Source organism: Diadema antillarum, unplaced genomic scaffold (assembly GCF_040938485.1).
Source record: "Diadema antillarum isolate AM-2024a unplaced genomic scaffold, OU_Dant_1.0 seq00002162_RagTag, whole genome shotgun sequence".
NCBI classification, from domain to species: Eukaryota; Metazoa; Echinodermata; class Echinoidea; order Diadematoida; family Diadematidae; genus Diadema; species Diadema antillarum.
This window is the reverse complement of record NW_027272801.1, coordinates 74,503-102,355: the sequence shown is the minus strand read 5'-3', so window position 1 is coordinate 102,355 and position 27,853 is coordinate 74,503. Positions and strand designations below refer to the sequence as shown.

The 27,853-nt window shown below is 38.8% G+C and overlaps 1 protein-coding gene across 1 annotated transcript; it reads left to right on the top strand.

Moving 5' to 3' along the window:
- Positions 1-254: 254 nt before the first annotated feature.
- On the top strand, positions 255-27,157 carry LOC139714110 (carboxypeptidase B-like). The gene is made up of 10 exons (XM_071625822.1): positions 255-309; positions 1,343-1,428; positions 2,223-2,444; positions 3,643-3,744; positions 4,699-4,803; positions 9,194-9,304; positions 12,272-12,362; positions 19,725-19,933; positions 23,815-23,899; positions 26,967-27,157. Exons 1-10 carry the CDS (start codon positions 255-257, stop codon positions 27,155-27,157), a joined length of 1,257 nt encoding a protein of 418 aa, XP_071481923.1.
- Positions 27,158-27,853: the final 696 nt, after the last annotated feature.

The window sequence follows — 27,853 nt, the reverse complement described above, 5'->3', positions numbered from 1 at the left end:
ATACTAATAGATGGTCAACGCATTTGGCGTCACCAATGGTCACTAATTACATCCCATTCCTCATTGGGCAAGACCTCTTAAAGACCGCAAAAATTGACAAATCTCTTTATGATCATTCACTAAATTTTTTATACATGACTGTGTAATGATCTCCGAAGTCTTTAATGCCTGCTAATTGATCTTTCGATGAATTTCGTCGTCTCCATTGTCTACAAAATGAAACAAGTCTCAAAGTAGTCTTTAGGCAGTTTTTCATGAAAATCTTCTTTCTGTGGTCTTTAGGGAGTCTTTCAGCGAACTCTCAAGGAGTGCACAAGGTTCTTAGTATGTCTTTCATCAAATTATCTGTAGACAGTCTCTCAAGAATTGCACATTTTTGGAGACGATCAATAAAAGATCATTGAGGGATATCATCGAAATAAAAACATAAATGAATGAATGAATGAATGAATGAATGAATGAATAAATAAATGAAAGATTAGTTTCCTAGGGATCTTGATTGATCTCTCGATTATCTGTGGAAGTATGTCGAGGATTTTTTTTTTCATTAATCTATCAATAGTCTTATAGGTCTCTCTGTAAAGGTTCGGTAATCTTCAATGTCCCACAAAGATCTCTGATTGAATAATTGATTAATGGAAAATCACTTCTTATTCTTTTCATGATCTGTAAAGTTTTTTTTTTCTTTCTTTTAAGACATTTCACATATAGAAGCTATTTCCAAATGATCTTGGAGACTGCTGAGAGATCTTGCAAATTTTTGGTCTCTCAGTGGTCTCTCAAGGGTTTCCCTTGTGTGGAATGGAGACCTGATGTAGTACATCCTATATTTGTTGCTGCTATGTGGATTTCTGGTCATATAGACGTCCGACACCGTGTCCTCCTCTTTGGGAAAAAAAAATCCTTCTCACGTGCTTGCTTGTGAGAAGACTTTCCTCTCCCATACAAAATGGATGACTCCAAGGCATCCTTAGCCCTCCTACTAAATGACTAAAATATTTCACTTGATCTTTGTTATCAAGTCTGTTTGTTGGAGCAAAGGATCTGAACTTTCAGCAGATCTTGTCTTAGAACAGTCTTAAGACTGTTTGTTGAGCTGATTACGGTTGTAATAATGTGCAATATGGCACTCCGATTGCTGCGTGTCCGGTCTCTGCCCAAAATAATGTAAGATAACCCTAAACACAACAACACCCCTTACTCCCTGTATATACGTCAGCTACACCTATACCCTATATACCCTAACCATAACCCATACAACCCTATAGTATGACAAGACCTCTCCCGCCACAAAGAAACCCACTAACATGTTGGCTATCTATTGTTTTCCCGATGTATCGGAACAGATACAAAACTCTTTCCATCCATCCCCGTGACGAATCCCAGCTGAAATTCCTTTCTTCCCTGGAGTCCGAACTAGAAGGAAAGGTGAGCTCTCATGAACGGACATTTTCTTGTGTTCATCCTTCAACCACAGTAACAAAATGCATACATGTGAACTCCAGAATGAATCATACAAAACTAGAACTGGCCTGGCTGTATCCCATTCTAATCCTCTCTATACATGTTATCATTTCAAACTCGCCAACTTGAACTGTTTGTATGCTAATGTCATGCTGTCACCTGAATTCAGGAGTGGATCCAGGAATTCTGTAAAGGGGGGGGGGGGCAGCTAATATTTCCGGTGCCACTTCCGAATTTCAGTTCATTTTTTTCCTTTTTATTTCTTTTGTTTTTAATGATAAATAAAGGGGACGTGCGCCCCCTGCTCTCCCCCCCCCCCCCTGGATCCGCCACTGCTTGAATTTCATAATGTTCTTTGAATTCCACAAAAGATTACTCGACAATATTGCAAACATGAAAATAGATTAGATGAGCTTGTTGATTGATAGGCCTGGACGAGGCCGAGGGCCATTCACGAAGTGGTCTGCGATCATTGTTGTACACTGCAGCAGTTACGGTTACTCTGGCAACAGCCAATAACAGGAGGTTTAAAGCGAAATCAATCCTGGCAACTTAAGTTTTGTGGTATACTCTCTAACTGCAATCACTGCAATTTCAAACAACTCCTAAATGCTGGAGTTGGTCCCTGTTCATGCAGAGTACTATCTCACTTGAGATTAATGCTGTATCTGTGTAACGTTTACATTTCCAAATCAAACAGAAAGAACAAATTAAGAAATCATAATAACATGCTTTGATTACGGCTATTTTATATGCAGGTCAACTTCTGGACGTACCCCTCCACCACCACTCAGCGCTCCACTGACATCATGGTTCCACCGCAATTCTTGGACGAGTTTAAGGGACTTCTGGAGTCTGTCGGACTCGAGTTCTCTATCATGATCAATGACGTCCAAGCCTTAATCGACGAGACCACGCCTTCTCGATCAATCGACGCGGCTGCCGACTTCGATTACAGCGTATACCACACGTACGATGAGGTAAGTCTTTGGTTGTTCGAATTTTGTTTGGGGATGAAATCAAACGATTTCGTGGCTTGTTTTCGATGTTATTATTTACAATTTGAAATGAAGGTCAGCAAGTGATCCCGATTGTAAACATAATCTTTAAGATAAAAACCAGTGATACAGAGATATTGCTCATAACAAACGAGTATATAGCATACACTCGATCGAGTGGTTAGCAAGGAAAAATAAATCTCAGAACGTGAGTTATTCTGGACTGAAAGACTGACTTTCTATCACACTGCAAAATGATCTCATATAATTCGATTCAACAGTCAAGTATTTCTTTACACTTTAGTTTTTCAGTATTTTTCAGCTCAGATTTTGATAGAAATTTAAGGCAATATCTGTTTTATGAATAAACGAACAAATATTTCATAAATGATGACTTGCACTTCTGCTTCAAGATGTAGTAAGATCAGGCTCTGTCTTTCATTATTCATGGCAGTCATTCTCTGCAGTCTTATGAACATTCAAACCATCAGCTTGTAGGGGAGACCGGGTCTAGTTGTTACAATTTTCACATTTTTAGGTCTGTACAAAAAACGAATAGAGGAATCGGCTTCATTTTTGCTGTGAGGATACCTTATTTCTCCCTTTAATTAAAAACAGTACAAACTTTGGAAGTCCAGATAATATAAACAAGATATTACGTAATCAATAAACACAAAATTTTGTAACAACTTTCCCCGATGATGGGGTAAGTTGTTACAGCACATGGGGTACTTTGTTACACCGTAGAAAGTCAACTCAAATCGGGTAATGCAGATCTGACGTGTTAGGTAATTCTTAATATTAACCTGTCTGGTGTGCATGTTAGCCTATGCTGGGGTGTATGAGTGTGTTGGGTGTGTGTGTGTGTGTTTGTGTGTGTGGTTGTGGTTGGCAATTGATCATCGTCAACCTTTAGGGCAAAATAAATTATGTTTTATGCCTGGAAGAACAAGGATTTCATAGATTACTGGCACTTCTGCACTATGCATGGTAAGATCAGCCTCTGTCTTTGATATTTGGTGGCAGTGACTCTCTGTGTTAAAATGCCATTTTCTTTTTCGTTGTGGGGTATAAGCCTTATGAGGAGCCAAATACACAAGAGTGAGCTGAGAGGCGAACGATGAAAAAAGCGCTATTATCATTATTATTAAGAAGCATGTTTTCTCCTTCATACCAACAGATCCAGCAGTGGACGGCTGATATTGCAGCTCAGTACAGCTCGCTTGTTGAACGATTTCAAATTGCCGAATCTTCAGAGGGACGACAAATCAATGCCCTCAGAGTGAGTCTATAATACAGACTACGTTCATTACCTATATTATACTAATCATTCAGGGGTTAATAACTGTTTCAAAAACGAGACTCTGACTCATGCGTAACTCCAAAAATCATGCGCACATGCGATTTTACAGTGTTTACTCACAACTTAACATTTAGTTTCATAAAGCTCTCTTTATTCCTACGTAGGCCTCATAAGTCAGGCGTAATTTTGCGCATGATTCATGATTGAGCAAGTTCGTTTGTCCTTTTGCAACGGTGAAAATTAGATTGCTTTCATAAACTCGTATATTGTAAATGTATAGGTAGTTGTGACCTTTCCTCCGAATGATAAAAAGAATAGAATGAATAAATGAATAGCATAGTCATTTATGGTTTTGTGACGCGCTAGAATTCTTGGTTGGCGTCCCAAGCTTTCTCTGAATTGTTGGGGTTACAATATACGACATTAAGTGCCAAATTAATTTCTAGTACATGCCAAAAGAAAAAAAATGTTGTAGATGAAAAGTGTCCTGAGGACAAAGTCAGTGGATTTAGTGCATAAACATAGCGATACGGGAGGAGGTGTAAGGGAAAGAAAAGGAGGAGACTCTAGAGAAAATATAATTATGAACGCAAATCATAAACATTTTCGTCATTTTGTTATATAATAACAAAAAAAAAAAACCTCTTCATGAACATGAATTTAGGACTTATGTCCCCGCGTTTCGGTGTCTAAGAAGTGAAAAGTTCATGCCAACTCAAATTAAATACAAGACATTCAGAATATTCCATTATTCCAGTAGTTATCCTTTCTTTGTGATGCAAGTTACTGTCAAAATTGAATCTGATATTCCAAGAACAATCAAGTCTCTCTGAAAAGAGGATGAAAAATAACGGCGGGGTAGCTTCAGATCATAATGATCCGTATTTATATTCTTTATCCACTTACAATACGTACACCACTCCTCATCAATAGATTCGCACTGGTGGCTTCGGAACGAAGAAGGCCGTGTACTGGCAGGGCGGTCTCCACGCCCGTGAATGGATCACACCAGCCACTGTCATGTACATCACCAATAAGGTAAGTACAGATTTCCTATATCCTATATGGGAGCTATCTATGTCGTGCTGCTGTGGCAGATGAATCATCGTGAATGGGTCCAGAAACGGAAGATTCCGAGTTCAATACCTGCCCAGTGCGCAAGCGCAATGTTGAACAAGGTGTCAAACTTTCAATGTCCTTCAGTCACGATCATTAACAACCGATATTATAATATGATTTTTGTTATCATCAAAATGTCATCTTGATAATCATCACCATAATCTCTTAAAATTGGGTCAAAACTTTTAATCAACACTAGACAACATACTGTCCTCACAACTATTGGTTAAAATCTGCCCAACTGATGTTGGGTTATGTGCTATGTGGTTGGGCAAATTAAATTGCCCATCAGCTGTTGACCAAACAGACTTTACCCAATTTTGCAACTTCCCAACCGTTGGTTATATTTTGAGTTTTTCCCAACCAATTGTACTCAGTTAGATAATGCCCAACTTCCATTTGTCCAACTGTTTAGTGAGTTGAATTTTGGTTAATCAAAGAAATTTCTGTTGAATTATTTGATGTATGGGTGTTTACCAGAACATGTGTATGTCAAGACAGTGTTCATATCTTACCTATATCATAATCCTGGACAGCTAGTCGTAAAGCCTTTACCTACAAGTATATATCTAGGCTTAACCTATACATCCTAGACCTAGTTAGTACCAGTGATATTTCATTCACATACGTATATAGGGCCATTTAGTTGTAATGCTTTAAGACATGGTTACCATGTATATTACACTTTTATTATAAAAATATGAAAATATCTCATCAAGTGGTACAAGTTGAAATTGTGAATATCACAGCAATGATATTCAATAAAAATGTCTAGTACACTTCAGACATTTCAGAGGTTATTGAAATCATTATAAAAGAATTGAATTTAACAATGTTTGATCTTTTTCAAGAAGAGAATTTGAATAGCTTATGAATATTCATGAGCAAAAAAAAAAAAAAAGCCAGTAGAAACCAACAGAAAACAACTGGTATCAACTGGTATCAAAATTTCAATGTTTTAGTTACTGGGTTTTAATCTGGAATGAAATGGTAAGCAAGTCCAGTCAGGTATATGGGTTTCAAATTGTATCATCTAACTATTTGCACCAAATCGACACACACACGCACGTACACTCACAAACACACACACACACACACACACACACAAACACAAAAAACACAAACTAGCAATATTGTAGGAGTTTCCTGTAGTTTGCTCCCACAGACAGATACTCCCACAATGTTGATTTTTTAACCCCTCCGGTGTTGACGGAATAAAGGGAAGCGTAAGATATTTATGTCAAAATACGTCCACAATGTAGCTCTTGCTTATATATATATAGGGGGTTGTTGTTCAGCACTGTTTATTATATCAATAACCAATGTAACATGAAAGGCCTAGGTTGTCTCCTGGATTGAACAGGAGGCACAAGGCAAAGACAAAGGACGATACAGAAAAACATGTAAATACATCATACATTGTAAAAAAACACACTCCTTTACAGTTGCGTACTCACAAACAATTTTACCAAAGATACATTTATACACAAACGAATCAAAATATGCAATACATATATTTCATTTCAAAACATGCCTTTTTATCCAAATGATAAAACTTCATCTCATTCTATTATTTTATTTCTTTACGTTTCACATAAATCGTTCTCATAAAACCTTCTCTCTCTCCCTCCCTCTCTCTCTCTGCCTTCCCCCTGCTTTTCTTATACCTTTCTTTTACTCCATTACCATTAAATCACTTTACACCTTCGTAACTTCTTCTCCAAAAACTCTACTTTAACTTTCTCAATAAAAATAACAACAATTAACAATACCAAATCCTATAACATCACATCTAACATATCATATACTAATAATGAACTAAGTCTCAAATTCTTTTTTCCATATATAAACCTAAACATAAAATCTTAACACTAAAAAAAAAAATTACTAATAATATAAATGAATATACAATCATCCTATCTAAAATCATCAACCGCCATACATACTCATGGTAGATCGAACGCAAATACTTGTTTTCAACTTCACAGTGTAAGTAAAGCTTTAACATTCCAGGGCCCCGTTTTATCAAAAGATAAAATCGATTTTAGATTTCCTTACCACACAGGCAGCCATAGACTTACAGTTGAAATCAACTGTATAGTCAATTCTAACTCTTTATAAAACAGGGTCCAGATGGGTCCTTTACATGCATTATAGATGGCATAAGAGGAAACAATAGATATTTTGGACAGGGCCTGGATGTGGGGTTTCATTTTTGCTTGTTTGTCTGCGAATCTTAGTATGGAACAGATTTTCTTTTTGTTTTCTTTCGTAACTAGTCCTCGGGAGCCAATTGCGAAGCAAATAAGATCACACTTGTAACCATGGGATTCAATGTCTGCTTGAAGGGGCGCATATTTTTCTTCTTTTCTTTTATTTGCATCTTTGATATTGGGCTCAAATGGAACTGTCAACTCTGCAATTACAACTTGCTTATCTCTCTTGTTCACTATCACAATATCGGGGCGTTCTGCTGTAATCACAACATCAGGGGGTATGGTGCCACCATTCACGCGATGACCATCTAAATCTGCATACAAATCCAAATTTCCAGTACAAGTAATGTTATCGCTGATAAAATTCTTCACATAATTCAATATGCTGTCATGCCTGTAATCATATCGCTCTTGTTCCAACGCTTTTTTACAATTGTTTAATATGTGGAAAAGCGTTTCATGATTACCACACAAATAACAACGTGAATTCAATTTCTTTCCCCATCTGCGGAGATTATCACCTGAAGGTAGACAGTTGATAGACGCTCTCGTGATAAAACTGAGGACGCTTTTTGGAAAAGAGAACATAATTGAACGCCATGTCAGATCCGAATTCTCTAATTGCAAAAGCTTTAAAAAATCACCTTGCATGACAAGGGGAGCTACCTTTTCCATCCAGAATGCTTCCTCTTCAGCATGTAGGGTTTGTTTCACTACGTTTTTTACTTTTTCCCAATCAGATACAGCCACATCAGAACAATACTTTTCACATGATTTAGCATTGCAATTGGACATTTTTTTCGACCATTGACCTTCGCGAGAAACTTTCGCATCCAGCGCAGCTTGGACCTTATTGACATATATATATAGACAATACCGTGTGTGTGTGTGTGTGTGTGTGTGTGTGTGTGTGTGTGTGTGTGTGTGTTGTCCCCCGTCCCACTCCTAAAACGGAGAACACCCTGTAGTAATTCTTACATCCTTCCATAGTACTTACGTAGGCCTATAACACACACACACACACCGTCACATTATACATACACACATAAACGCGTACACGCACAGATATTTTTATTTGTCCATGAAAATTTACCAACTTAGAAAGAAACGTAACAAAATTACCCAAGTACTGATAAGAAATACCCAGGCTTAATGTGCAAAATAGTGTTGGTAAATTATATAAGGCGAATTTCTACCCAAGTATCAGTTGGCCGACAAAAATTACCCAACACGCAAAGGGAATGCGTCACTTTATACACAACAGCGAAGCAAAAAGTACCCAACTATCCATTACCAATTCTGTTGGTAAATATTCGTCCTATATTTAAGTAAAAATAATTGCCCAATGTTGGTTTAATCACCTAAAAGTTCAATTGGGCGATAATTGCCCACAATTATGATAGATTTTTTTTTAATAACCAAAAATTACCCAACTAAATTTACCCAATATTTTAAGAGTGTATAGTAGAAAATATCAGCAGAAAATACAAGCAGAAAATCACATTACATGACACAAAGTTTGTGTTATTGTTTTCCACAACCGCATATACTGTTATACACATGCACATAGACTCGATACCCATTATATACCCAAGTCATTATTTTAGTTGGCTCTTTCCAGACCCGGGCTGCCCAACCTGGTGCACCCTTACCACTCCAGTGTATGTTCTGATTTCGAAAAATGCACTGTGATATTTATGACTGAAAGCCGAATAGATAATGATAGTAATAATGATGATGATGATGATGATGATAATAATAATAATAATAATAATAATAATAATGATAATAATAATAACAATAATAATGATAATAACAATAATGATGATAATACAAAGACGATGCTATTTTATGCTCTCGTAAATGACGAATTTTCCCCTCTCTTAGATATACAAAATGTAGAAGCAGCGAAAACAAAAATAACGATTGAAATGCAGTTGACTACCACTAATTCGATTCTTTTATGTGCACAAGCCTTCAGAGTATAACCGATAACGGAACAAACACCGTCACACTGCGGCAAACAAAGGTATAAGGGCCTAGTTTCTACATGACAACTGACAAAGTGTGATAACATTATTTCATTTTTGCAGCTCCTCGAAAATTACGGAACTGACTCTGATGCGACGGAGATCTTGAATACCTTCGACTTCGTTATCGTCCCCTTGGCCAACCCCGATGGATACGTTTACACCATGACCGACGTGAGTTCACGAAATGATTTTAACTGACCATCGTCTCCGACTAGAACTACAGCTCATATTTACTGTCGCTTTACTATAAATCTAGTATTTGTACCAACGGTTGTGTAAGTATATCTTACAGTTGGATACAGTGACAATTTCAATTTCAATTTCAGTTTCATAGGAGTAAATAAGCTTTGTGTTCGCTTACCCCCCCAAACAAACAAACAAACAAACACACACACATTCACACAAACACATATAACCGAATGAGCTTTTGCCTTTTTTTATTGAACTTCAACGATCCGGTGCACACCTTTAAAAAATCCATCCAAAGTAATACGATACGTTTGTATTTTTTTTAGATGCCCACAAAAAAAAAAACCAACAACCATAAACTAAATTCTTTGATTACTTCTCATTCTCGGATTTACTGATTAAATTATATGAAAGTGTCCATCCCATCAGTCTTGTTATTTTTTTTTATTGAGATTTGAAATTATTCTTTCTACTGAACAATTTGAGTCGAATATATTCAAAATCTTGAATAAAAAAAGAAGTAAGATAAGGCAATGATTTTCTATCCAGGTTGCAAAAACCAAAACCACTCAAAATTCACTCAGTTGCATGATTTTTCTGAACTGCTGATCAAGTTCTATTACGTCTATATCCGAGTCTAGAATGACCCCCCCCCCCCACCACCACAATAGATTATGGGGGAAGGAATATCTTTAAAGCTGAAATCAATCTTGTTACAGAGGGATTGTAGGTAAAATGAAATTTCAATCTGTTTCAATTTTTCGAAAAATAATATCTTATATCCTGTAGTATTCTTTTTTCATTATATAAGAAGTTAAAATGACATGATATAATAAACATAGCAATATGAGAGCGTTTCCTCGCCAAAAAAAGTTTCTGATTTAATTTGTGATAATGATAATGTCATAACAAGGAGTCACCACAGCTTGCATGCATCAACCGATCAATGTGGACATCTGTCTATGCGAAATCGCACATGAAAGATGTTTATTGGAGGATTATAATTTTTTTTAATGCAAATTATGAAGGTTAAGTGTGAAATGTTCCAATTTCTACAGTATGTTCCCATTTCTAATATAATTTTGGAATTGTAGATGTAACATGGCCAGCCCAGAGTAGAGACAAATCCTCTCGTATCACTTTGCTATAAAATTTTTGATGACCCCATATATACTGATCCGCACCGGCCAGTTATTTTCACCTCAAAACGCCCCTACGCCATAAAAGGGCGTTTCAGTGGAACATCTTAGCCTATAATCTATTCCTAATTGATGATTGGCTTACCGATTTTATGAATTAATCTGAAAAATAAAAGTTGTGTTTCTTGCACCGGTCTCTCGGCTGCCTTCCCAAAACACAGCGCCAGCTACTATATAGCTCGATGCGTTGTCCGGACGCACAGAGCACTTGAATTCAACAGCGCTGTGTTCTATGGAAGGCAGCTGCATCCAAGACTTGTTCAAGAAAAACACTTTCAGGGTGATGGGGGTTAATTCACAAAATTGGTAACCCAAACATTCTGAAGGAATAGATCTGCCAATGTTCCAATAGAGCTTGCCTCTTTTAGGGCGTTTTTAGCTGAAAATGTTACAAGCGAGCGCAGATCAATAGTATTGCAATAACAAAGTAATGGTTACGAGATGAACTGTGTCTCTACTCTGGGCTGATCCCAGACCATGATACATCTACAATTCCAACGTTATAGATAAGAAGCCCAACGAGAAGAGACGGATACAATCGGTCTATACATACTTTTTTGTTTACATGTGCTCCTCTGAAACTGGTACATTCTTGAAGAGTCAGCCTCATTAGGCTCAGCTGTATACGTAGTTGAACATGAATCGGCACCAGGGCGTACCGCGGCACTGCTGTGTAGCAGAACCTGGCTCGGCGGTGGATACCACGTTGTGGATAGAACGTGCAATTATTGGTGCTTTGATGAACTTAAATAGACAATGGAAACCCATATTCCTCTTTATTGCCACAGATTCATGAATACATTCACCTTTAAAACTCCAAGCATATTATACCAAAGGGTTTGTTGTAAAGTTAAATTCAGACCCGCTCTGGCATTTATAAATCAGAACGTATTTATTTTCAAAAAATGATCTTTCCATTACTATCTTTCATGTGCGATTTGGCATTGATAGCTACCTCGGTCGATGCACACAAACTGTGCCATCTCCTAGTTATGACGTCTGCATGTCATTATCATAAATTACATCGGAAACGTGCTTGGCAAGGAAGCGCTCTCAAACTGCTATGCATGTTTGTCATGACATAATTATCTCATCATAACTATATAGTGGGAGACGAATGTTTTATACCAGATATGCCAGAGGATAAGAGATTATCTTTCGAAAAATTGAAACGGTTTGAAATTTCATTTGTACTTACAATACCTCTTTAAAGTGGACACTGCTTGCGGGGTCGGTGGTGGTCGTGCTCCCCGTACACCCATTCTCTCTCCCTCCTAGTTACGGCCTGAACATGAATCTATACATACTGTGGTCTTAAAAAAACAACAACCCAAAGGTTAAAATGGACCTAAACTCAAAATGGGCTTTAACTCAAACTCAAACCTGAAAAATTCAAAGCTTTGAAACTCTAAACTCTAAACCTTAAACTCTAAAATAGAAAATTAAAAACCTAAGATCTAAGATCTAAAGTCTTAAATCTAATAATCTAAACTCTAAACTCGAATCTCAAAATTCTAACCTTAAACTTTAACTTTAACTTAAACCCAATTCATATTTAAAACTCAAACTCAAATTCAAACTCAAATCCAAATCCAAACCCAAACCTAAACTCAAACTCAAACAAAATTCAGTCTCAAACCCAAGATGTCACCGATGTTTATCGGTATGAGCTGTTCTGTTATCCGCACTTTGTTTATAGAGTGTTTCCTCAGTGGTGTCGTTACGCTCTCTCACTCTGTCTCTTCTGCAGGACCGTATGTGGAGGAAGACTCGCTCAGTCAACTCCGGCAGCGCCTGCCGTGGTGTCGACCCCAACAGGAACTACCCCTACCAGTGGGGAGGTATGTCTGGAAAAAATGTCTTCATATACAAATTTATTCATACTCCTCTTTTTCTCCCTCTCTTTCTCTCCTTTTTTAATTCTCTTTCTCTTTCCATTCTGTCATCTATAGGCCCATCTATCTATCTTTTGATAATTAACATTGTTGAGGGTGATTGGACAACAATCACTCCCGAGGCGACCTGGATGTAGCTATCTTTCCGAAGCGCAGCTGAGGAAAGATAGCGTACACATTCAGATCGCCGAGGAAGTGAAAGTTTATCTCATTGCCAGAAACCAAAAGTTGACTATTTGCTTTATATTCCACATCTATATTCCCATTTCATTCCACATCTGAAACCATTTTAACTTACGGTAACAAGAACGGGGGGGGGGGGGGGGAGTTGGCGAACATAGTTAGACTAAATATTAAAAACAAAATAAAACTGCAGATCGAACGTTAATTATGTCTAGCTAGAGACGGGGAGTCGCCCAGGTAGGTATAGAAATCCGGCTCAGACTACGTTTTGTTACCAATCATGTTGTTGCTAAAAATGCTGAACATTCTGAAACACGGCGAAGCAAAACTCCAATAAGGCAACAAGACTGCGTATATCGCACGCCATCTGCCTAATAATTCCGAAAAACTATGTTTATCGGCGATAAACAATGTTTTTTGATCGATAAACTAAGTTTTTCGCCCAAAGAAACATATAGTCTATAGAGCGATCAATATAAACATAGTTTTATCGAAAAACTATGTTTATCACTCGATAAACATAGTTTTTCGCGATAAAACATGTTATTCGGGCGAAAAACATTGTTGATCAGCGATAAACATAGTTTATCGCGAAAAACTATGTTTATCGAGTGATAAATATAGTTTTTCGGAAAAACTATGTTTATCGCTCGAAAAACTTTGTTTATCGGCCGATAAACATTGTTTTTCTGAAAAACTATGTTTATCGAGTGATAAACAGAGTTTTTTTCTGGAAAAAAACATTGTTTATTGCCGATAAACAGTGTTTATCGATAAACATATTTTTTTTTCGGAAGTCTTGGGCAATTGGCGTGCCATACATTATACAAATAATGACTGCTATGAGGGGCACAGTTAAAATTATGGGCTCAAGGTGATGTGAAAACCGTAACCATACCCGAAGCTAAGCTGAGGGCATGGTTATGGTTTTCACATCACCGAGGGCCTACATAATTTTAACTGTGCCCCGAATATCAAGCAGTCATTATTTGTTTTATATACCGAAAATATATATTTTAGTCTCTTTTACAGTACTCGTAATCAATGCTGATCGACAGCACGGCGGTCGTCAAACCAGTCCGCTAGTCTCTTTTACAGCACGCTGATCGAATGCGCGGCGGTCGTATCATTGGTGCGTATATTATATGAGCGATCTATGTGTACGGGGCCGCGACTGTCTCCAAACCTATTTACTAACTGTGCCCGGGCCCCGGCGCGCCCCGGTCACAGTAACTCAAAAATAGGGCACAGCTATTTTCATGACTCCCCCTTTTAACCAATCAGATGAGAGGATTCTAGAAATGAGGTATATAAAGATCTATATTCCACATACTAAGAATCTTGCTACAGGATTGGTCAAGGGCTGAACACGTGATAAAGCGTAGGTTTACCCATCACATCACCATATTAATAGTGTAACGAATTTTTTTCTCAGTGAGCAAAAAAAAATCGTTACACTATTAATATGGTGATAGTCATTTTTGCTTCGCTGATCTCTTCAGTCCACACACCAGTAGCGAGTGATCACTTTTAGTTTTGAGTACGTAAGAAATAAGAGTGTGTTACACTGTGGACTATATTTTGACCTAGGTCAGGTGATAGTCCGAGCGTCAGTGAGACGGTGCCGCGTTGCGCGGTAATTACAATCAAATTTGCTGTAATTGTCAGCTACATCTTAAAGTGAAAACAAAGTTCTGGTAAGGGCTTGAGAACCCAGAGCGGGTTGATAGATAGAGTTGCGACACCGGAAGTTCGCGCTGATTGGTCAATCCCTTAAAATAGTTCCCCCTGGTCGTTGATGTCGATAAGACCTTAACTAGATATATCGCTACGGCTACTGATATGCCTCCGCCATAATGCATGGTTCTCCTAATAGGTCTATACGTGTCTTGACAAAGTGTGATGACAGTTTCACACAACTGGCAAAATATTAAAATGACAGGTTTGACACAAATGTGCTGAATGTTCACTTTCCTAGAACTAGGTTCAATTGGATGAATGATTAAAATGTCAGAGTGCAGGTATTTGGGGAACTGATGATTTTTTTTGACCCTTTTATAAGTTTATGCATTGAGTAATTTTCAAGGTATTGAGATAAAGTATAATTTCAGTATCAAATGGGAAAATAGCATTATCTAAACCTGGCCTTTGACCTTTGACCTCACAGTTCCAAAGAGAATCACTGTTAGGTTGAACATGCATAAATATGTAAGTTTCATGATGATACCTTGAGTTACTTTCGAGATATGGAGGAAAAAGTGCAATTTAGCACTTTCACTTGACCTTTTACCTTTTGACCTTTTGGCAAGAAACTTCCCCAAAAATATATATTGGGTAATACATGCCATACATCAAGTTAAAAAAAAAACCTTCAGGCATATTGCATCTTAAGGAAAGTAGTGATATTTTGAGGAGTTGACCTTGACCTTTGACCCCTGACCTTTGACCCATGACCCCCAACTTCCCTAGATAATCACTGCCTATCGGTACAAGCATATATACTAAGTTCCATGAAGATACCTTGAACCATTTGCGAGATATGGAGAAAAACATGAAATTTCAAAAAAAAATCACAAAATAAACCTGTGACCTTTGACCTTTGACCCTGTGACCCTAAAATCCACACAAAGTATTATCCCCCAAGGATATACCCTCATACCAAGTTTGATGTAAAACCACCACACGGTTCTTGAGATATCGACAAAAACAAAACGGGACGGACGGACGGACGACCCGAAAACATAATGCCTCCGGCCACTTCGTTGCGGAGGCATAAAAAACCGCGTACCCTATTATGACGCAAACAATGCACTTATTGTTATTTTGCTCCGTGGCTCTCACAAAGTAGAGTTAGGCGCTCCGCGCATGGGTTTTGCGCGAGAGTGCAAAATAGTTTCCCCTGGTCATCAGAACAACAATAAAGACCCACAGCCCGGGATTTTGAATTACAACAACAATTGTAAAGGAGTGGGACTACATGATATTTCCGTCCTTATATTTTGACGTTCGCCCATCAACATCATCCAGGAGCGTTAAAACAACTCTGAAAATACTTCATCCTTTCCGGTTGTTTGCATCCGTTTCCTTGACTTCGACAGGCAAGTACTCCTTCCTCTACTTAATTAAATTCACATGATTGCCGTAAAAACAGGACATTTTTCTCAACAAGTCACACTCCCGTCGCAAGCAATTGGTATCTCACATTGCCGCTGGGTCTGTATGGTACTGCACGCCTATGTGAAAACCAAAGATTGTAGAGATAAGAAGATACGAAGGCGCGCTATAAAAATGGATACAAAATGGCTACCCTACATGACGATACAAAAGAGAGCTAAGTACAAACTCAGTACACCTAGAAACATCGTTCATTTCCAAAGGCAGGGGTATTTTTATTATCTTAAAAAGAATTAAAAAGTATAGTCGTAGCTTTTTGTCGATTAAGGGGATTATTTTGAAGAACGAGATTTTAAAGTAATAAGGATTATTTCGTGGAGGTAAAAATTTGGCAACAACATGATCTAAAAATAGAGTTCAGGGTACACTCCCTAAAGACGCTTGATAAACAACAACAACTTCAAAGACAGCGCGTCTCAGGCAAAGACGCACATCACCTGAGCCGCGCTATCATTCAGCGTGTTTCTACAGAACCCCAAATTCCGGGTCTATCGGATTGTATCCGATAGAGGGGGCTGTAGAAACACACCAGTTAGGTACTGTGGTCTCAGGTGATGTGCGTAATACGCTTGAGGACCGCGCGCTGTCCATTTGTTTTGTACAGGATTAGCGCGCACTTTCGTGTCTTATTAGTTAAGCGTCTTTGGTGAAAACCCTGTACAAATAATTCGTCGTCATCGACGACCAGGGGGAACTATTTTAACGTGACCTTTGTACCCCAGTGTCGCAACTCTATCTATCAACCCGCTCTGTGAGAACCCGTCTGGCGCCATTTCATATTTGCTTGCAATACATCGAAAGAGTCTACAAAGAAACTTACCTGGCTGACGCGGTTTGCCGGAATGATGAGTCGTTTTGGAGTGTTTTGATAAATATAATAAAAGTCGGAAGACCGACTTTTATTCAAGAAGGCTCCAGACTAACTCGGTCTCAGGGAAAACTCGACCCTATTTCAGACAATTTACACGCAGTTCGTGATCGCCATATATATTCTACTGTATAATACCAAACGAGGCCTCACTGAACAGACAGGAAAGTGCGTGCTAATCCTGTACAAAAAAGAATGGACAGCACGCGGTCCTCAAGCCTATACGCACATCATCTCAGTTGCTGAGACGCGCGGTCTTTGAAGTTTTTGTTGCTGTTTATCAAGCGTCTTCGATTGTTTTCAGAGGTGCTTGATAGGCGCACACTAATTTGCATGCGCGCCATCAAAGAGGTTTTTGATGCGCGCGTTGTAACAACTCGGAACATTACTGCGAGTAGCCAGAACGCGAAGCGCTACAATGTAGTTTATACAGGCCGCTACCATAGTACAACACTGTACAATCCAGAGGGACAACAAATACAACTCAGCCCGCCGTCAAAGCGAGGCCGAGTTATCCCCGAGTCCGAGTTTAGCCTGACCCCGTCCGGGTAAGTTCTGAGACTGAACCATTTTCGTCGTTACCCATCGGATATCTTGTTATTACAGCGTTATTCCGCACATTTCCTAGGCATACGTTCCCATTAGGGAGCGAAATTTGACAACTTTTAAAGGCGTACCAGAACTATGTTTTGGCTTTAAGTTGACTTAATCCAATCTCAGTCTCTTTATTCATTTAAGCATAAACTTAAACTATATTTTCTGAATTCATATCTATAGCTATTCTTCAATCCTCCTCGACATTCTCTGTTCATACTTCACATTACTGACATTATCGATTATGTAACAATACGTCATGTGCCTCGCTCGTGATTTCTGTATTATCTCCTGAACTTGCTTTGTACACATTTGGTATCTCTGCTATTGTACACTGCATCTGACTTGTACCTCGCTCGGGTGATCACGCAACTCTCAAGAAGTCTTGTGCCGCGGACATTGTTTTCTTTGCTTTTTCTTTTTCTTTTTACTTTTCGGCGTCTACATTTCTCCAATTCACAAATTGTCATTCCTTTAATTACATATACCAAGTAAGAAAAAAAATGTATAATAATCTCACATCCGCATCTGGGAATCTACATCCTATAAGCAATGCTTCTTTGTAGATTCCTCATATTTCACAATGCATGTTTTATTGTCTTATAAGCTGTTCTTGACAATTCATCCATGCTTTTGTATTGTGATGTTTTTGTTTTATGTATTTGTTGAAATGTGGAATATGGAACGATAAAAAACAAAACAACAAACTCGTATGTTACTGTGCGTGTACGTATATGGCACGCCATTTGCCCAATAATTCCGATAAACAATGTTTTTCGATCGATAAACTAAGTTTTTCGCCCGATAAACAGAGTTTTTCCAGAAAAACTCTGTTTATCACTCGATAAACAGTTTTTCGGAAAAAGACTGTTTATCGGCCGATAAACAATGTTTTTCGCCCGATAAACATAGTTTTTCGCGAAAAAATATATTTATCGATTGATAAACAGAGTTTTTCTAGACAGAGTTTTTCTAGAAAAACTATGTTTATCGGGCGAAAAACTTAGTTTATCGAGCGAAAACATTGTTTATCGATAAACAGTCTTTATCGATAGACAGTGTTTATCGATAAACACAGTTTTTCGGAATTATTGGGCAAATAGCGTGCCATATATTTGTCTATGCATTCACTCATCTGTCTTTGGCTGTCTATCTATCTATTTTCCTGTCTATCCCTCACGTTTGTTCATATTCTTTCCCGTGTGGATTGTCCTGTTATTTCTTCTTCAGTATCATGACCGGGTCTACGCAGAACAGTTTGGTGGCTCTCACAACAACAAATTTTTCATAAATAGGAACTCGATTTGTGAATGCGGGCGTATATGGCAAGCCAAATGTTCAATAAATCGAAAAACTCGGCTTGCCATCATTATACGTATGTATAAGTTGCATGTATAACGTGTGTGTTTTCTTAAATCACCAGCATTGAAGCTCATGAAAATTCTTTTCATTCCAAAGTTGTTACTGGCTGATCGTGACTGAAGTTAAATGACGACTTCAATTAAGCGATCTTCAACTTTTCCGATGACACAATCGAATTTTCTCAAGTAGATAACGATCGTAATCATTAGGGCTTAGTTATAATCGCGACTTTGAAAGAGAAATGTTGTACAATACAATAACCTAACCCTGATTTTCTACGGATTTCTTAGAATACGTTATGTAGCCCACATCAGAATATTATTCGATTGAAGGCTCATATTCAAAACTCAGAGCTAATTCAATTCTTCTGCATATACCAAATTCGAGTGATCACACATTGTTTGTTTGTTTGTTCATTTTCCATCTGAGAAGATGGCTGGATAGCCCATATTCAGGTACACTAAGCTGGTCTTCCATGGGGTCCAGTTGGCTGTGAGGGGGACCATTTCACCGGGTTTAACGCCCTGCTCTTTGCGATGAATGAATGAAGCGGGATTTTTTTACAAGCATGAGTTGTGACTCTTTCTCACAGGACCTCCATTTTATGTCCTATCCCAGGGACAGAGTGTTTTGCCTCTTGCTAGAGGGGATGGTATGATTACACACAACATTGCTCAGTGAGACTCGGGTATCGAACCCGGGTCGCATGGGTTGAAGGTAGACGCGCTACCGACTGAGCCAACTCACCGCACTTGTGTGATCGCACACGGAGCAATTTCAGTTATCGAGACGAAGTTTGTTTCTTTGTTTTTGTTTCTGTTTTTGTTTTGTTTTGGCTTTTGGGGGTATCTTTTAAAGAGTATTCGAAGGAACAAACTTGTATGAGCATTCATATTAACAAATATTGGAATACATGTTGCGGATGCCATTCATGATCGTCTGACGATGGTTTTGCGTGCTAACCTATGACACGATACGCAACGCAACATACACACTCCGACTTACACAAATTCACACGTATTCACCCCATTAAAAACAAGAACAACAACCAAACACATGCACACATTATATACACACACCAACACCCTCACAAACTTAGCAAAAATTTTATGCGCTTAATATTACAGGTCAAGGCGCCAGTACTAGTAAGTGCGCCAGCACGTATCGTGGGCCTAATCAAGCTTCCGAGCCCGAGGTCGCCGAAACTACTCAGTGGCTACTCGATTCCAACCAGGAGTACGTCAGCTTCATCGACTTCCACAGCTATTCGCAGCTCTGGTTGGCCCCATGGTCGTACTCAGCATCAGCCATTCTCCCACAGGAGAAGGACGATCACGTGAGTGATGGCAGTTGGGGTGATGGGGAGGGATGGACAGGGTCGGGGTGGGCGGGGTCGGGGTATAAAGCATTAAGATGGACGATGAATAACTTTACCGTTCATCATTTTCATCTTAATTGTTTAAGATGATGGGAATGGAAAACAAGGCTAGCCTAAATTTTGGCATACACGATGGTGATGGTAGTGATGAGGATAGCAGTCAATACATTTTGTATTGGAAAACGAAAACAAGTTTACTTCAGAAAATCGACGGCAGACAAACTGCTGTCATTAATATTTATATTTGATATTGTGTGTATGATATCGTGATCAGTGTTATGAGTATAAGTGTGATCGTCAAGCAAGTTTACTTTTTTTATTCCCATCATTATCGTTTCATTATCCTCGTATTCCCCATCGAGGCCATCTGGGGCCAACCAGTGGCGTATCTAGGGGGGGGGGGGGGGCAAGGGGGGCACGTGCCCCGGGCGCCACTCTTTGGGGACGCCGAAAACGAAAAAAAGAAAAAAAAGAAAAAAAACGAAGAAGAAAAAGAAAAAAGAAGGGAAAAGAAGAAGAAGAAGAAGAAGAAGAAAAACTCGCCCGGACCGGGAAGGAGGGAGAATGGGGATGGGGGGGGGGGGGGGGGGGGAGAAAACCAAATCAAACAAGATGAAAACAAAAAATGACAATGTTTATTGTGTTCACACAGGAATTCCATGTTTTGTAAGCTGAAATTTCGGCTCGCTCGTTGCGCTCACTCGCCAAAAGTCATATAAAGAGAAAAAAGAAGATAAGAACAAAACGTGATGATGACGCGGACAAAATGACAATGTATAGTGTTCACACATGCCATCGTTAGAAGGCAAAATGTTACACGGAGCAGCGGCTGCAATTTTATTTCTTTCGTTCTGAAGCGATCGTCTATTGGATCAAACGAGGGCGCCAAAGGTGTCGAACATACGGGGGGGGGGGGGGGGGCGCAAAAAACCAAATCAAACAAGATAAGAACAAAACGTATAATGATGACGCGGAAATATACAAATTTCGGCTCACTCGCGCGTACTAATTTAAAGTTTTTTTTTTTTCAAGTCCTCAGTTTGTTGGTATAAATCGTTATCTATAAGGCCGTCACCATTAATTTTCTTGATTAGAATTGTAAGATTTCATAAGCAAAAAATGACAAGAATTCCATGTTTTGTAAGCTGAAATACAAAAATTGTCTGCTCGCTCGCTGCGCTCGTTCGCCAAAATTTATCACAAAAAAAAACAAGAACAAAACGTCATGATGACGCGGAAATATACACAAATTTTCGGCTCGCTCGCTGCGCTCGCTCGCCAAAATCTATCTAAATTTATTACATTTAAATCACCCTCATCTATAAGGCCGTCACTATATCTTTATTAGAATTGTAAGATTTAATAAGCAATAAATGACAACAATTCCATGTTTTGTAAGCTGAAATACAGAAATTTTCGGCTCGCTCGCTGCGCTCGCTGGCTAAAATTTCTCCAAAAAAAAAAGAAAAAAAGAGATAAGAACAAAACGTGATGATGGCGCGGAAATATGCAAATTTCGGCTCACTCGCGCGTACTAATTTGGAGTATTTTTTCAAGTCCTCAGTTTGTTGGTATAAATCGTTATCTATAAGGCCGTCACCATTAATTTTCTTGATTAGAGCTGTAAGATTTAATAAGCAAAAAATGACAAGAATTCCATGTTTTGTAAGCTGAAATACAAAAATTGTCGGCTCGCTCGCTGCGCTCGCTCGCCAAAATTTATCACACACAAAAAAAGATAAGAACAAAACGTGATGATGACGCGGAAATATACAAATATTTTCGGTTCGCTCGCTGCGCTCGCTCGCCAAAATTTATCTGAATTTATTGCATTTAAATCACCCTCAAAAGACCCCTTTTAAGTGCTTGAAAAAGCATATCATGTAGACTTGTTTTTTTAAAGTCCCTACCGGGATGGGGTTGGGGTTGAACACTTTTTCAGAAATTAGGGGCGCAATTTTCGCGCTTGCCCCGGGCGCCGTTTTCCCTAGATACGCCACTGCGGGCCAACACACTTCGTAGTTTAATGAACTGTTCATGATCCAAGACCTAACCTAAATATTATACCAATGTTAATAAAAATGTGAAATGATTCAGCTTATACACGCTCTTTGACGAGGCAACTTCTAGATAATTGTCTGGACATAGCACCAAAATTTGATGAGACGGTAAATCAAACGATCAGGTTAACCTATTCCTGTTTGACAAGCGGCTATATGTGTATTATTTCCTTTTGTTCAAGAATGTCTTTGTCCATTAGTGTCGCTGATACCTTAATTCCCCTGACTTCATAATTGAAAAGTCCTATTACCCTGTCAATAAGCAATTTCAACGCGCAATGCCGATAATTCCCCGACCAAATAACTTAACCTGACAATTCGGCCATCCCTGCCCTATATCTCCACTGACGTTTTCATGCCCTTACATTGATTATCTTATCAACTACTATTCTGTCATCATTCACCTATATACCTGCAGTCATTTCCTTCCTTTTTACATCAACAATTCTGCAATCATGTTCCCATATGCCCCTTGTCTTTACACAATATTATACTGACGATCTCCCTAATCACCAGTCAACAATCGCCAAATTATTCAAATTCATGAAATTCTTCCGTCGAGATGTTTTCATTGCAACTGATTGACAATTATTGCCCTACATCCAAGTAATTTACGCAGTACCCGCTGCCTTATAAGGATTAGAACCAACACTTGCTGTCGGGCGAAAGCTCGGTGGTCTAGAGAAGATGACGCCTGTCCAATGATCAGGAGGTCGTAGGTTCGAATCCTGCTCGAGTATGTACGCCAATGATATTTTTTTTTATCATGGCTACTACTAAAACAATTATCAATTCAGTGCTTATTTACGTCGATGTATAGGCAATAATTGTCAATCAGCTGCAATCGCCAAATTATTCATTTTCTAACAATCCTCCAACAATCATCCTATATACTTAATATATATATATATATATATATATATAACTATATATGTATATATAACTATATATATATAACTATATATGTATATATAACTATATATATATAACTATGTATATATAACTATATATATATAACTATATATATATATACATATATATATATATATATATATATATATATATATATTTGTAATCTATTTCCATACCAATCAATGTTATCCTTCCACCAGTCCAAATAAAAATTAGTCTGATACAAAAGTAAAATTTTACGAGTTTAATGGTAAAGATTTGACTGAAATCGAATGAAAAATAAGGAAGCCATGAAATTTTGAAGTTTTGATAATTTCTCCAAAACAGTTTTTGTACAGTGGGTATGAATATGCAAATGAGTGAAATAACCATGTCAACTTTGCATTGATCGTGTAAAAAAAGAATGAAAAAAATATAATGTTTCTGTCATAGAAGTGTGAATCATAACGTTATTCCTGGTTGAAATACACTGTATCTTAGGAACAGTGATCAGTTAGATATAAGTTTATGAGGATTTGACCATCGGGTATAATTGAGTTTGAATGAAACACAGGAAATTTCAAAATTTATGTGCAAACTATATGATAAGTTGTGAAGGAATGACATGCTCGCTTTGCCATTTACATGTTCATATTGTCTGTTCAAGAACTGTCTCCCCCAAAATAGCAAAACTTCAAAATGTCATAATCCTTACTTTTCATCTGATTTCGATCAAATTCGTACCGTTGAACTCGTAGTATTTTACTCTTTCTTATTAGACTAACTCATATTTGGACTGGATTTCCCCTTTAACAACCTCGTACCTACTAACTTATGAGCTGCAACACTCAACGTACTTTATTTCCTACCACTGTTTCTCCCTTGAAGGACGCAGCTTCCGCTAAAGCCGTGAACGCCTTGAAGAGTGTCTACGGGACCACGTACACGTATGGACCATCAGCCAGGACTCTGTGTAAGTGTATAAGCACCTGACAGCGTCAAAAAGAAAACGGAACGGAATGATTTTAGTGCCTTTGGAAATTCAACCAAACAAAACTCTGATTATGATATTATTTCCAATTAGAATTTTACAATGCATATGATATTTTAAGCAGAGTATCCAACGTGGTCATCACAAACAGGCAGCTGTTAACTTGAAGAACCGGCCTGTACAATAGGAAGTTTTCGCTACACGACGGGAAAACCGAGATTACGCGGAAGCAATCAGCTGTGACAGTCCCCGTACTCGGACTCCCGTCCCCATATCTAAAGGCCCGGTCACACTGCCCAAAAGTCGCGTAAATGCAGGAATCACGTAAGAAATTCGACCCTTACGCGATACATGCACGATTTGCAAATGAGTTTGTCTGACGTGGAACCTTCGTAATTATTGTCCGCCGATGTTCGCCGGATCGGCGCTTTACACGATTCCAGGTTTTGAGCAGCTCAAAACTCGGCTCGCGTAAAAGTTTACGCAGTATTGCGCTGTTTTACGTAATTTTTGCGTAGTTTGCATATATAGTTCTTACGAGAAAAATGCGCGAAATATGCGTGAATATCAGTGATCATTCATGAAAATTGCGCGAATCATGAGCGATTCATACGCAATTCATAAATGATAATGCGCAGATTTTGCGTGGTTTTCCGTGGACCTCAGTCGTCGCGCGCAAGCACGAATTCGCCCCATTTTGGGCCTTTGCGCGCTTATGCGCTGAAAGTGCTTGGTTTGTTAGTGATTTTTGCGTGGTCTTTCCGTTAGTTCTTGCGCAGTTCATCGGTGATTTTCATCGCGTAAATCAGCGAAAATTCTCGACGGACAAGCACGCACAATCAAATTTCTTGCGTGATTCCTGCGTTTACGCGACTTTTGGGTAGTATGAGCGGGCCGTATTGCCCCTGTCACACTTTGCCGGATAAGGCAAACGCATGGGAACCGAAGGTCGATTTTTAGCATCCGTTGATATCCGTTAAAATGCGTTACAATGTCCTCTTTATCCTTTGGATGGCCATTTGTCTTTCGGTGATGTTCGTCAGAGCGGCCAGAAAACTTTGTGCACGCACAAAGTTTTTCCTCACCAAAACAGATAGCGCGATCCGCCCCTTGTCCCATAGTTGGACGTTTTCTCCTTTATCATTTCTGTACTTTGTCGTTTTCCTCGCGTTTCGATCCGCTAGGCCTCCTGTAAAGTCCATTGCTGCAAAATGCCAACATGGCCCTCCAAAAGCATATTGCACACAGTTTCAAAGTCGGAAAGACTATCATCTTCGGGGGGGGGGGGGGAACTTCTCACTCCTCTGTGACAGGACAACAAGTCTTTCGGAAAAGCAAGATTTTCAGTCAGTTTACTATCATGGCTGTTGTAAGATTGTTGTAAATACTGAGGAACTGCAGAAATCTGAACAACATTTATGAAAGCATGCATAATTTATACACTAGTGGTAGGTTTTACCAGCAAAAAAGGGCAGCCTTAATCAGATTCGCTATCATGGGGCTATGAAGTGTGTTCGATATGACTGGGCATCGACACTGAGATAAACTGTTGGATATTCACAGGTTAAAAGTTATGAGTTGAAAATGAGACAATGAGTAGAAGCCATCAAAATCAAAACCCATGACGTTAAGGTTCGAATAGCATTAGAAAATCTAAATGTGTCATATTCATTAGTGTCATGTGACTGTGATGCATTTAATTTGATGTATCACATACAGAAACTGTTTGAGAGAAAATAGAGACTGATTCACACCTTGAGTCGATGTCGAAATTTGACAAATGTATTGCTGACATATTCTGAATGCAGTCAAAATAGTGTTTTATGACTTCAGGATCTTCAAATACAATGGATGAGTTCAATGAAGATTAATTATGTGCCTTCACTTCAGAAAATCAACGTTCTTCCGGCTGTTAATCATTATGCAGAACATCTGAAAAAAAAATAATCAGAAACAAAAATAGAGAAGGTTAGATTTGTAAAGTAACATTGGGCATGAATGAAAGTGATTTTGAGTAAAGTCAGAAACTTTTGGGTAAATCTGCATGTCAGTGATATTTAGGACCAAAATGAAGAAAGTGGTGTCAAAGGTATAGCAACAAGTAGCCAACATATTAAGAAGGAGACTAAGTCTTTGCCTTTGATCCCTTGGCTTATTGATGGGAGATGATATGAAATGTGAAGTGAAGTGTACAGGTAGTAGAAACAGAACATGCAGAACTGGTCAAGTTGTGGACGCTCCAAGATGATGTAATAAATGTATAGCTCGATAGCCGTAACGCCAATGGATCTCTGACGTTCGATGTATATACGTCTCATGCGTCACCTATTTGTTCCCCGTGCGTTTTGTCCTGTGGGCGTTTGTCCTGCGGCCCCTATCCCGTGCACGTACGCTCCTCTAAAAAGGAAACGTTGCACTTTGTCCACCGGATTGACGATTTGAATAACGGATGAGCAAAATATCGCTCGTTTTTGTACGGTGGGCCTATCCGGCAAAGTGTAACAGGGCAGTTTCGCTTTCCGGTACAGGACGGATGCGTGGGGACAAGATCGCTGATTGGCTGGCTGGCTGGCTGGCTCACTCCTGCCCAGCATCGGGACCGAACACTATTTTTGCCAAAAAACGTACTCGTTTTCCCCTGGACGGGACGTTTCTCAGATTTGATCATGCTTAGAAGCAAATTTTGCATACGGTACACTCAAATCTCGGCCGCGTCGTGGCTTGCGAAAACTCCCTAATATGAGGCATTCAATCCTGTGCCCATCAGACCTGTTGTACACGGTGTATGAGAATTTTAGAATCTCTTAGGGACTGAGTTAAGTGTCCGTGTTTAACATAGTGTTCCGGATTATCTTTGCATGTTCATTGTCTTATAGCGACAATCCTTGAGTCCCGATCTCAGCTTATATATGAAAAAAGAAAGAAAGTCACAGTGTTTTTATTTTAAACAAATTCCTGCTTCGAAACTCACAACACGCACAAAATACGACCACTCTCCACAGATTTGCTATACCCTTACTCATTCTCTGCCGCGGTTTTCCTCCCACAGATGCGGCGTCGGGTTGCAGCGTAGACTGGGGCTTTCGAAGTCTGGGTGCCAAGTACTCGTACGTGGTGGAGCTGAGGGACGACGGCACGTACGGCTTCCTCCTCCCCGAGAATCAAATCCTCCCGACCGGAGTGGAGACCTACGAAGCTGTCAAGGCTCTCTGCCAACACATGGTGGAGGAATACAATTGAAGCCTGGACTATGGGGACTGTAATGACAACTCCAAAGTTACACACCAACCTACATGTTAATAATGATGATCTAACAACGTTGTGCAATGATAAGCATAGATTATTATAAAGACGCCTTCATTACCTCACAGATCATTACTGAGGTATTTTAATTTGTCTTTTAAAGAAAATGAATCCGGGCATCTTATCTTTGGGTGTTACTTTAAAAAATAACAAAGAGCAAAAGGAAAAGTACATGAGTAGTTACGGTGTAGATCATTCCTGCGGTGACGCTTATACATAATGTAGAGAGACAAAGAGAAAGAGAGAAAAATAGCACAACCCCCACCCCCCCCCCCAAAAAAAAAACAACCATAACAACAGATAGACACTTACAAAAAGTTCAAACGCGTTAAGATATTCCTCTTATCTTGGTTATCATTGGTTATCAAGATCTGAATTTTCCATCTTGTAAACACAAATGCTTCCTTATAAAAGTCACAAAATAATTCAATATTCTTTGCAAAGTTCGTCTTAAACTTTAGTGTTAGATGACTGTCTTGAAACCCATACCATTCTACCAGATAATGTATACCAATATATATCAAAATGCTTATCAACGTTAATGGTGGTGATTAATGACAATGATAATAATTAGTGATTGCATTGTATTGTATTGAAGCACACGTTAAATTAAAGTCTTGGTGATTTCGTCTA

Bases quoted from the DNA above. Each gene is read 5' to 3' on its own strand.
- LOC139714110 (XM_071625822.1), top strand. From the start codon at position 255: ATGAAAATCTTCTTTCTGTGGTCTTTAGGGAGTCTTTCAGCGAACTCT. The intron at 9,305-12,271 runs GTGAGTTCACGA...TCTCTTCTGCAG, and splicing joins ACGTTTACACCATGACCGAC to GACCGTATGTGGAGGAAGAC. The intron at 23,900-26,966 runs GTAAGTGTATAA...TTCCTCCCACAG, and splicing joins ACCATCAGCCAGGACTCTGT to ATGCGGCGTCGGGTTGCAGC.